This window comes from Rousettus aegyptiacus, unplaced genomic scaffold (assembly GCF_014176215.1).
Source record: "Rousettus aegyptiacus isolate mRouAeg1 unplaced genomic scaffold, mRouAeg1.p scaffold_m13_p_5, whole genome shotgun sequence".
Lineage (NCBI taxonomy): Eukaryota > Metazoa > Chordata > Mammalia > Chiroptera > Pteropodidae > Rousettus > Rousettus aegyptiacus.
In genome coordinates this window covers 80117891-80129945 of record NW_023416308.1, presented here as the reverse complement: position 1 = coordinate 80129945, position 12055 = coordinate 80117891, and the positions used below count along the sequence as shown (strand labels likewise).

At 52.6% G+C, this 12055-nt stretch overlaps 1 protein-coding gene across 1 annotated transcript in view; it reads left to right on the top strand.

Annotated features, from left to right (window-relative positions):
• The window catches only part of DCHS1 (dachsous cadherin-related 1), a 33765-nt gene that overhangs the window by 16386 nt on the left and 5324 nt on the right, over nt 1-12055 (top strand). Inside the window, exons 3-14 of the mRNA XM_036221330.1 lie at nt 4309-4497; nt 4595-4826; nt 4962-5198; nt 5546-6571; nt 6793-6986; nt 7197-7293; nt 7393-7550; nt 7746-8610; nt 8701-8940; nt 9044-9169; nt 9786-9995; nt 11085-11963. Of these exons, the coding sequence (XP_036077223.1) occupies nt 4309-4497; nt 4595-4826; nt 4962-5198; nt 5546-6571; nt 6793-6986; nt 7197-7293; nt 7393-7550; nt 7746-8610; nt 8701-8940; nt 9044-9169; nt 9786-9995; nt 11085-11963 (4453 nt within the window). The remainder of the gene's footprint in view (nt 1-4308; nt 4498-4594; nt 4827-4961; nt 5199-5545; nt 6572-6792; nt 6987-7196; nt 7294-7392; nt 7551-7745; nt 8611-8700; nt 8941-9043; nt 9170-9785; nt 9996-11084; nt 11964-12055) is intronic.

Here is a 12055-nt window from a genome sequence, read left to right as displayed (position 1 = left end):
AAGTATCTTGTGCTGTCAAGAATTAACTTAGCCACTGTAAGTCTGGAACTATGCTGGGGCCCTGGGAACAAAGAAAAGAGAGAGTCTCGTTCAAGGCAGGTCCCGGTCTAGGCAGGGAGACACACCAGTAACTAGTGCTGCAGCAGGTAGCACGTGAAGTGCTGTGAGAGCTCAGAGGAGGGGCCTCTGAAGAACCAGTAAGACTGTCAAATGGATAATATGGGTTATGCGAACGGGGACTCCAGGCTGAAGAAAGAGCTTTAGAACACCATGACGTGTTCAGGGGACTGCATTGTTCAAGCTGGCCTCAGTTGTGCTGATGAGAAAGAGTTGGGGGGAGATGAGACAAGACAGTATACAGAGACCAGATTACAAACTTTGACTTTATCTTACAAATCACAGAAAGCCAATGAGGGGCTCTAGGCAAACCTGATATGTCTTTTGAAAAGACTGCTTTGATTACACCACAGAGTATGGATGCAAGAGGAGAGAGTGGAGGCATGGAGGCCTCTTAGGAGACTAGTGCTTGAAATCTTTATGTCTCAGAAGTCCAGCAGACCCCTGAGCATCTTCTCAGGGGCTGCCTGTTGGCCTAGACTTCCAGGCCAGTGCCTGGGCACGGCTGACCCCCTGCCTTCTGGCCAGACTCAGTATTTGCCTGCCTGTTTCTGTCCAGCTCCCACCCACTCTCATGTGTTTACCGTCCGTCTTGGCCCGGGACCAACAGGCTATGGCTTCCAAACTTCTTCCTCTTCACTAGTGTCCAAAGCAACAGGGCAACTCTCCAGGTGGTCTCTTAGAGCTTTTACTGTTAGTAACCATAGGGAGGCAGGGGTAAAAAAATAACCACTGGGTGTTCATAATGGTTACAAGATTCATTCAGTATACATTTAGAGCCAGTCATCAGGTTAGGGACACAGAATACAGTAACATATGATTCATTCCTCCCACCCCACACACATGCTTCATGGAGTTTATCCTCTAGAGGGAAGATTCATGTGCAAAGGAACAGTTTTACTGCAGTAAGAAAACTCCCATGATGGGGATACATGTGAGGCACAGATAAGCAGTATGAATGTCTTCCCAAAGGAAGGGGCCCATGAGTTCAGAGGTAAAGGATGAGCAGGAGTTTATGATGGGACCAGACAGGGGAAGGTTCTAAGCAGAGGTGACATGCACAGAGTGGGAGAGCCTGACTTGTACAAGGGCCTCCAGTGTCTCTGGAGTTTAAGGTGTGAGATGGGAAAGTAGGAAATGAGACTGTGCAGGGAGGCCAGACAGTGAAAAGTCCAGCCAAGCCAATGGGTTTGAGCTTTTTTGCTTTAGCGAACATTGAAGCTTTTTGAATAGAGGAGTAATACAATCATATTTGTTTTCTCAGAAGGTGCTTTTGGCTCTCAGCGTAGATCAGTAGTTCACAGCTCAGGGTAATTCTGCCCTCTGGAAGGGACATTTGGCAATGTCCGGAGATATTTTTGATTATCACAACTGATGGGATGCTACCGGTATCTAGTGGGTAGAGCCCAGGGATGTTGCCAAACATCCTATGATGCACATGACAGCACCACAACAAAGAATTATCTGGTCCAAACTGTCATTCGTGCTGAGATTGAGAAATTCTGGTGTAGCAGAAGGACTGGAGGGTCAGACAGCTGTGAGAAAGGAATTGTAAGAGTCCAGGGGAGAGACAACTGAGGCCCAAGTCAAGACAATGATAATGGTGACGGAGAGAAACAGACAAACAAATTGGAGAGATAACGAGGATTTACTTAGTCCATGGTTGATTGATATACCTGGAGAGGAAAAGGGAAGAACAGATTTCTGGCTTGAGCAGTGCTTGGATGGAAGAGTCATTAGGGAGGGGTTTGGAGTGATCATGACTTTAGTTTTGGACAGGTTGGATTTAAGGTGCCTGTGGGACATCCAAGTGGAGATGTTGAGCAGGCATCAGGATGTACAAGTTTGGAGCTCAGAGGAGTGGTCTGGGTCAAAGTACAGTCGATGGCCAAATCCACGGAAGTGGAAGAGAAGGCCCTAAGCTAGTGTGTAGAGTGAGAAAAGGCCAAGGAGAGATTCCAGGGAACAACAGCGTGTAAGAACAGGCAGAGGAAGGAGAGGCAGAGGAAGGCTGGGGTTGTGGTGGGGGTGGGGGGCTCAAAGCAGAAGAGACACCTGGTAAGGAGGTCAGGATGGAACTGATGCTGTAAGTTTGTGGTTTGTTAGGAATTTGAGTTCACAGATAAGGGTCTTTATTTTCTCCCTGCAGTAGTGCATCTGATGAGAGCTAGAGGCAGGGTGGGGACAAGAGGAGAGAGATGAGGTTAGTTATGGTTAGCTGACAACGGTTAGACTATGTAGCAGGGCCAAGAGCCTGCTGAAATGGAGACTGCGCATTTGCGGTTGAACCCCCGAGCAGGGGCTGCACAGCCTGGGGAAATTCACTTCTGCCTTGGTCATTTCCAGTCAATGGCCCCTGAGCCTCTTGGGGTCACTTCCTGACAACTTCCCCTGACCACTATTTATTGCTTTCTTCCTGCGGGGAGTCAGAGGGCAAAGGTCTTTAACAGCTTCTGGAGATGCTGCTGCAGCTGTGCTGCAGCCTGCAGGCTTGGTGCAGGGGAAGTTTGTCTCCTGGGATATCCGGGCCCGCGGCCACAGTAAAGAGTTGGAGCAGAAGCTGTTTCCAGGGTCCAGCCGTGGCAAGGTCTTAGTGTCTCTCAGGAGGGTAAACAATGGCACAAATCACTTCTGTCAAAGGCCTGGGCAACCATTTGAAGTCCTTGGCCAGACTTCTCTCTGAGCAACATTTTCTGGCTCAGAAAGGGGAACTCTCCAGCTTCCTTTCACAGCATATCATGACCCTGAGGCCCTTGTATCCACAAAGAGCACTTTGTCACAGGCTGAAGCAGTCAGCACCAGCTAAGCCACTACTGAGGCCCTAATGTGCACCCATGATATAAAACTTAGTTTCAAAGAAGATTTTGTTGTAAGGCAGGGCAATCAGAATGTCTGTTTACTCAATGAACAGACATACAAAGAGGACCTAGGGTGTGCCTGGCCCTGTCCTGTGCTTATGAGCTCCCAGAATGATATCTCCTGCTGACCTGGTTCTGAAATGTTCAGAGGCTCCTGACGTTGGTGTCCAATCATTCGACTTTTTCTGAACCAGTCTGGTAGGTACCCAAGAATTAACCAGGAGAGACTTTCCCTACTTCTTAGTTTCGGGGAGCCCTCAGGGCCAAATGACCTAAATATTGCCCCATAAACCTGCAGTTCTCCCTCTCCTACTTCTAGTGAGGTTGGCTTGAGAAGTGAAGGGATACTAAGGGTGCATGAGCCCCTTCCATAAATCCATAGAGCAGACCTCGGTCATTCAAGTGCCCAGATCCCAGTATCAATCAGATCCCGCTCTGTAATGACCAAACAATAAAGAATAGGCTTATGATATCAGCCTCTATAATTCTATTGGTCAGCTAGTTCTTTGCTTGGAGTGATTATGAGACTTGGTGATGGTTATTTAACTCCTCCTGATCCACCAGAAATTTGCAGTCATGGCCCTTTAGAACTCTTCTTTATAAGTAGTACTTTGGTCCTTGTTCTTTGCAGAATTTATAATAGTGAGTTCGGTGATTTGATTCTAAAACTTAGGTGTAACCCAAAAATCAATACTTATGAAGCTTTTGTAGTCATTCTAGGACATGTGCAGAGTAATGAAAAATTCAAGTCATCCAATGCACACGTTCCCAGCTGAGGTCGAATACGGCAAGGCTCTGCCTTTGTGTTTCAGCTCCTATACTGTAAACAAGGGTCCTTTATGCAGTCTATTTAGTGCCACGTTTTTCACATCTTTGTGCTTTCTTTGGTGATTTTGCTGTTTAAAATGGTCCCCAAGTGTGCTGAAGTCCTATCTGGTGTTTCTAAGCACAGAAGGCTGTGATGTGCCTTATGAAGAAAGTACAGGTGTTTAGATAAGCTTCGTTCAAATATGAGTTACAGTGCCATTGGCATTGCGTTCAATGTTAAAGAACCAACGATACATATTAAGTTAGATGTCTTTAAATAGAAACATACAAAACAAGGTTACATATTGACCAGTTGACAAAAATGTGACCAGAGGCTCACAGGAACTTAACTCAGGTAATGAGGTCTGGGCTGGGCTTGGACTTTGATCCTCCTAGTCTCCTGTGTGTGTCCACCATCCAGCAACTTGGCGCCAGCTGGCCCAGGGCCTGCTCCTTCTAACTGCCACTTAGCTCTGCTTCTTCTGGCCAAAAAGATGGGGCATGACTCATCCAAGCCTCTCCCCAGGTGACAGCCACAGATGCAGACAGTGGCCCATTTGGCCTCCTCTCCTATTCCTTGGGTGCCGGACTTGGGGCCTTGGGGTCTCCCCCTTTCCGCATCGATGCCCACAGTGGTGACGTGTGCACGACCCGGACTTTGGACCGTGACCAGGGGCCCTCAAGTTTCGACTTCACAGTGACAGCTGTGGATGGGGTAAGTGAGCAGACCATAGACACCTTAGGGAATTGGAGTGGGGCATTCACCAGGGCCAGACAAGGTCCACCTGACTTGTGGCTGCATATCTCACCAGGGAGGCCTCAAGTCCATGGTGTATGTGAAGGTGTTTGTGTCAGATGAGAATGACAACCCACCTCAGTTCTATCCACGGGAGTATGCTGCCAGTCTGAGCGCCCAGAGTCCACCAGGCACAGCTGTGCTGAGGGTGCGTGCCCATGACCCTGACCAGGGGTCCCATGGGCGACTCTCCTACCACATCCTGGCTGGCAATAGCCCCCAACTCTTTGCCTTGGATGAGCACTCAGGTGAGGATCCTGCCATACCCAGGGTCTGTCCCCCACCCACCTTCTCATCTGCCTAAATGAAGTACTGCCCCTCTTCTTATAACCCTTCCAACTCTACTTTGTTTGCTTATACATCTCTGCTCTCTTTCCTCCCAGGGCTGTTGACAGTAGCCTGGTCATTGGCCAGACAGGTCAACTCTGTGGTACAGCTGGAGATTGGGGTTCAGGATGGAGGTGGCCTTCAGGCAGAGCCCACTGCCCGAGTCAACATCAGCATTGTGCCTGGAACCCCCATACCACCTATATTTGAGCAACTACAGTATGTCTTTTCTGTGCCAGAAGATGTGGCACCAGGCACCAGTGTGGGCATAGTCCAGGCACACAACCCACCAGGTATCATTTATCATTATACCCACTTGATGCCATACCCAGACACACTGACATAACCCTCTGGTGCCATCTCAGGGTACCCCAAATAGCTCCAACACAGAACTCTCTGGTTCTAATTCTCAACACCTCCTTGGGCACGTGTAGGGCACTGCTTCATCCTCAGCCATGTGAATATCACCCTAGTGCCACTCAACTTCTCTGCCAACACCTGTCTTCTCCCTAATTCTTTGAAAGGCACAGGTATGGGCGCTGCGTAGCCTCTCTTGAGACCAGAGTGTGGCCCCAACTCAATAGGTCCCAGCCTCCCCCTGCCCCCGTCTCCTTCCTGACCCCTCTCTCCTCCTCCTTAGGTCGCTTGGGGCCTGTGACCCTTGCCCTATCAGGAGGGGATCCCCGAGGACTCCTCTCCCTAGATGGGGCCTCAGGGACATTACAAACGCTTCACCCTCTGGACCGGGAGCTGCTGGGACCAGTGTTGGAGCTGGAGGTGCGGGCAGGCAGTGGAGTACCCCCGGCTTTTGCTGTAGCTCGGGTGCGTGTGCTGCTGGATGATGTGAATGACAACTCCCCTGCCTTCCCTGCACCTGAAGACATGGTGTTGCTGCCACCAAACACTGCCCCAGGGACCCTCATCTACACTCTGCGGGCTCTGGACCCTGACTCAGGCGTTAACAGTCGAGTCACCTTTACCCTTCTTGCTGGAGGTGGTGGGATCTTCACCGTGGACCCCACCACAGGCCACATACGGCTTATGGGGCCTCTGGGACCCCCAGGGGGTCCTGCCCATGAGCTGGACCTGGAGGCCCGGGATGGGGGCTCCCCAGCCCACACCAGCCACTTTCGACTGCGGGTGGTGGTACAGGACCTGGGGACCCGTGGGCTGGCTCCCCACTTCGACAGCCCTACCTACCGTGTGGACCTGCCTTCAGGCATCACCCCTGGAACTCAGATCCTACAAGTGCAGGCTCGAGCACCCGATGGGGGGCCCATCACTTACCACCTTGCAGCAGATGGGCCAAGCAGCCTTTTTGGCCTGGAGCCCCAGAGTGGGTGGCTATGGGTACGGGCAGCACTGGACCGTGAAACCCAGGAATTATACACACTGAAGATAATGGCAGTGTCTGGGTCCAAAGCTGAGTTGGGGCAGCAGACAAGCACAGCTACCGTGAGGGTCAGCATACTCAACCAGAATGACCACAGTCCCCGCTTGTCCGAGGAGCCCACCTTCCTGGCTGTTGCTGAGAACCAGCCCCCAGGGACCAGTGTGGGCCGGGTCTTTGCTACTGATCGAGACTCAGGACCCAATGGACGTCTGACTTACAGCCTGCGGCAGCTATCAGAAGATAGCAAGGCCTTCCGCATCCATCCCCAGACTGGTGAGCACTGGCACACAGATTCTGATGCCCCCTAGCCTCATTCTCGGATTGCTGAATAGCCAGACAGGATCCCCAGAGCTTGGCCATGAGGACCAGGACTGAGTCTGGAGTTTCACCCTAGGATTCCCTCCCACACTTCCCAAACCCCAGCTTCTCAGCCGCAGGCCTCAGGCTCTGCATCACAGGTTATCCCATACATGATTCCTCTCCCGCACTCCCAGGAGAAGTGACCACACTTCAAACCCTGGACCGTGAGCGGCAGAGCAGCTACCAGCTCCTGGTGCAGGTGCAGGATTCAGGGAGCCCACCCCGCAGTACCACAGGCACCGTGCACATCGCAGTGCTCGACCTCAACGACAACAGCCCCACCTTCCTGCAAACTTCAGGGGCTGCTGGTGGGGGCCTCCCTGTACAGGTATGTGAAGCTACAGGATCCTGCCCTGAAGAACTGATAAGGAATGGGGGGCTCCCAATAGAATTATAGGTGTAGGTAAGAGAGACTGCCTTTTGGAACAAGTGTAAGAGCAAAACAAGGGGGGCTCTGCCTGAAAGGAAGTGAGGGGAACTCCATTCTGACTTAAGAAAAGGAAGGAGGCAACTGTAGGTGAGTTGTGTGTCCCCACAGGTACCAGATCGTGTGCCTCCAGGAACACTGGTAACAACTCTGCAGGCCAAGGATCCAGATGAAGGAGAGAATGGGACCATCCTGTATACACTGATGGGTATGGGGGTGGAGAGAAGGGATTTGATGGGAGTGGCACACCCTCATGAGCTCCCCAGCTCTGGGACCAGGCCCTCACCCTTTCTCTGCCTGTTTCTAGGTCCTGGCTCAGAGCTCTTCTCTCTCCACCCTCACTCGGGGGAGCTTCTCACTGCAGCACCCCTGATCCGAGCAGAGCGACCCCATTACGTGCTGACACTAAGTGCTCACGACCAAGGTAGCCCTCCTCGGAGCTCGAGCCTCCAGCTGCTGGTGCAGGTATGACCGCCCCTCCTCCAATCTATCCACTTGGCCACCGCTGTAGGCCCACCTGCAAAACTTGCACCTTCAAGGGGACCTTGCACCCTTTCCTCAGGCTACTCTTAGCACCCTTCCTGCTACCTATCCAGCCAGCCCAGACCCCCTTTTCCGCGGATCCCCCTGATTCCATACTCCTGCCTTGGTTCACAACAGGTGCTTCCCTCAGCTCGCTCAGCTGAGCCCCCGCCGGATCCCTCGGAGCCAGACCCCGTGGCACCCGTGCCTGTCGTGTTGACGGTGACAGCAGCCGAGGGGTTGCCGCCCGGCTCTCTCCTGGGCTCGGTGGCGCCGCCAGAGCCGGCGAGGGTGGGCGCGCTCACGTTCACCCTGGTGGGCGGCTCGGACCCAGACGGCACCTTCGCCCTGGACGCTACCTCAGGGCGCCTGTACCTGGCACGACCACTGGACTTCGAGGCAGGCCCAGCATGGCGCGCACTCACGGTGCGCGCCGAGGGTCCGGGTGGCGCGGGCGCGCGGCTGCTGCGCGTGCAGGTGCGCGTGCAGGACGAAAACGAGCACGCGCCGACCTTCGCGCGCGACCCGCTGGCTCTGGCGCTGCCCGAGAACCCCGAACCCGGCGCGGCGCTGTACACTTTTCGCGCGTCGGATGCCGACGGCCCCGGGCCCAACAGCGACGTGCGCTACCGCCTGTTGCGCCAGGAGCCGCCCGCGCCTGCGCTGCGCCTGGATGCGCGCACCGGCGCGCTGAGCGCACCGCGAGGCCTGGACCGCGAGACCACGCCCGCCCTGTTACTGCTGGTGGAAGCCACCGACCGGCCAGCCAATGCCAGCCGCCGCCGCTCAGCGCGTGTCTCCGCGCGCGTCTTTGTTACGGACGAAAATGACAACGCACCGGTCTTCGCCTCGCCCTCACGTATACGCCTTCCTGAAGATCAGCCGCCTGGTCCCGTGGCAATGCACGTAGTAGCCCTAGACCTGGACCTTGGCGAGGCGGCACGTGTAACCTATCGCCTGGCCGCTGGCGGGGACGGCTATTTCCGGCTCCACTCGAGCACTGGTGAGTTGGGCCCGGTGTCTGGGGACAAGGAGGATACGATGCAGAGGGAATGTAGAGGTGTCCTTCCAACCTGCCCTACCGCTCACCTAGGCGCGCTGTCTGTGGTGAGGCCCCTGGACCGCGAACAGCGAGCTGAGCACATTCTGACTGTGGTGGCTTCAGACCACGGCTCCCCACCGCGCTCAGCCACGCAGCTCCTGACCGTCAGTGTTGCTGATGTCAACGACGAAGCGCCCGCGTTCCAGCACCAGGAGTACAGCGTCCTCTTGCGGGAGAACAGCCCGCCTGGCACATCTCTACTCACTCTGCAGGCGACGGACTCTGACCTGGGTAAGGCCTGGGAGGATGAGTTGAGAGAGGGATGGACTGGGGCAAAAAGACAAAAAAAAAAGTATTTTACCATCTGCTCACCCTCCATGCTGCCCCTCCTCAGGGTCCAATGGACAAGTGACATACGGAGGCATCTCTGGTGAAAGTTTCTCTCTAGACCCAGACACTGGGGTTCTCACAACTCTTCGGGCTCTAGATCGGGAGGAGCAGGAGGAGATCAACCTGACAGGTACATATTAACAGGACCCCAGAAGCCTGAGAGGTGTCGTAAACGCCAGTGTTACATAGGCAGAACCCTCAAATTACCTTCTAGATGTTCCCACCCAATTACAGCACAGCTTCTGTTATATTTTCGGATCCTTTTGGGGAGTCAAGAGTTTGGCAGAGTGCAAGGTGAACTGACTTCTAGACCATCACCAGTGTGATCATAAAACTGTCAAATGTCTAATGTCACAGCTGTGCCCTTTATTATACTGCAGACATTTGACAGAGGAGCCTATTGTTATTTAGTACCAGAGAGGTGAAGTGAGTTGTTCAAGCTAACACAGCTTGGAAGTGGCAGAACTGGGACTTGAACCCAGATCTTTTGATACCTCATTTAGTGCCTTTTCTGTCACACCACCACTAGTCCAAGATACATCTTGCATGTACCAATAACATCTCTGACATCTGTATATTTATGTATGTATGCCCACACGTAGGCACCTATGTGCTTGTGGTATGTGGAGAGATGGACATTTTCTGGTTTGTGTGTACACCTGGTGAACATGTATGAACACTCTGTGGTGTGAGTTTCTCCATGGGATGGGAGCAGGCTAGAGCTCATTAATTTTGCTTCCCCACAGCATATGCCCGGGACAGAGGATCGCCCCCACTGTTGACCCATGTTACAGTGCGAGTGGCCGTGGAGGATGAGAATGACCATGCCCCAACCTTTGGGAGTGCCCACCTCTCCCTAGAGGTACCCGAGGGCCAGGATCCCCAGACCCTTATCACACTGCGGGCCTCCGACCCAGATGTAGGAGCCAACGGGCAGCTGCAGTACCGCATTGTGGGTGAGAACCTTCCCACACTCACTAACCTAGCCCCCATGTGCCCAGTTCTACTACTGTGTCCTATGTCAGACTCTGTCAGTGTGTTGGGGTTTCCTTTTCCTTCTGTTATGTATTCCTCTTTTTCTTTCATGCATGTATCTATGTCTCCGAGTGTCTCCTGTGCTTCTCCAGCTTATTTCCCTCTGCGTCTGCTTTTATGTTTCTGTTTCTTTTCTTTTTCGTTCTTGTCTCTCCTTGTAGAACAGTTGTTCTCAAACTTTTTGGTCTCAAGAACCTTTAACATCCTTAATTTTTTGAACTCTCTAAAGTTTATGTTTATATGAGATAATAGTGTGATATAACATTATAAATATATAATAAATATATCAATATTCACTGTATTAGATCTAAAGCCGAGAAGGTTATAAAATATTGCAAAACAAGCCAATGAGCTACACTGCTGTATTTCTGCATAGGTACAAGGAAGTGTTAGGGTTTCATGTAACAATTTGTTGGACCATAATGAGATGGCAAAGATTATAGCAGGTGTAACTGAAGGTAAGCCAGCAACAAACAAACAAATCTCTGAAAACACACATATTTATGCTCAACTTTCTACCTAAAATATTCTAGAAGCCACAAGAATACATACACACACATTCCATTAACCACTCAGGTGATGATGTCATCACACGTCTTGTAAAATCTGGACTCCACTCTACATTTTTTGTGAGACAATGAGAATGAAAAAGGCATATAATGTCTTAGTATTGCTATGAAAATAGTTTCGATCTCATGTACTCCTTTGAAAGAGTCTCAGGGGACTTCCAGGACTTCCCAGACCACACTCTGAGAAGATCTACTTTATAGTATCATTCTTTACCTTCTGTGTTTCTCTTTCTTTTTCCTCCTTTATTCCAGTTTCTTTCTTGTGTGCATGTGCTCCACCCACCCCACCCATCCCACCCACACCCCGTTCTCTCTCTCTATGTGTCTCCTCTCATCAACTTCTCTCTCTTCCCCTCGTCTCTTTCATTCTTTGCTGTTGCCTGTAAAACACTCCCATGGGCTGACACAGGTATGCTTATGTGTGCATGCCCTTTTCTGCAGATGGGGATCCATCAGGAGCCTTTGTCCTAGATCTGGTTTCTGGGGAGTTTGGCACCATGAGGCCACTAGACCGGGAGGTGGAGCCAGCATTCCATCTGCGGATAGAGGCCCAGGATGGAGGCCAGCCAGCTCTCAGTGCCACTCTGCTTGTGATAGTGACAGTGCTAGATGCCAATGACCATGCCCCAGCCTTCCCTGTGCCTGCCTACTCTGTGGAGGTGCCTGAAGATGCAGCTGCAGGGACCCTCCTGCTGCAGCTACAGGCTCATGATCCTGATGCTGGGGCCAATGGCCATGTGACCTACTACCTGGGTGCAGGTGCAACAGGAGCCTTCCTGCTGGAACCCGGCTCTGGGGAATTACGCACAGCCACAGCCCTAGACAGAGAGCAGTGTCCCAGCTATGCCTTTTCCGTGAGTGCGGTGGATGGTGCAGCTGCTGGGCCCCTGAGCACCACGGTGTCTGTCACCATCACGGTGCGTGACGTCAATGACCACGCACCCACCTTCCCCACCAGTCCCCTGAGGCTGCGCCTGCCCCGCCCTGGACCCAGCCTTAGCCCTCCATCTCTGGCTCTGGCCACTCTGCGAGCCGAAGACCGTGATGCTGGTGCCAATGCCTCCATCCTCTATCGGCTGGCAGGCACACCACCTCCTGGCACCACTGTGGACTCTTACACTGGTGAAATCCGTGTGGCCCGCTCCCTTGTAGCTGTGGGCCCCCAGGATCGTGTCCTCTTCATCGTGGCCACCGATCTTGGCCGACCTGCTCGCTCTGCCACTGGTGTGGTTGTTATTGGGCTACAGGGGGAGTCTGAACGTGGACCCCGATTTCCCCGGGCTAGTAGTGACATTGCTCTCCGTGAAAATGCACCCGCAGGTAAGTCCCAAACCATGTCTTCCAACCATGGTTCTCTGCATTGTCTGGGGTTACTCATTCAAAATGACCCCCAGACTCTTTCAGTATAGTGC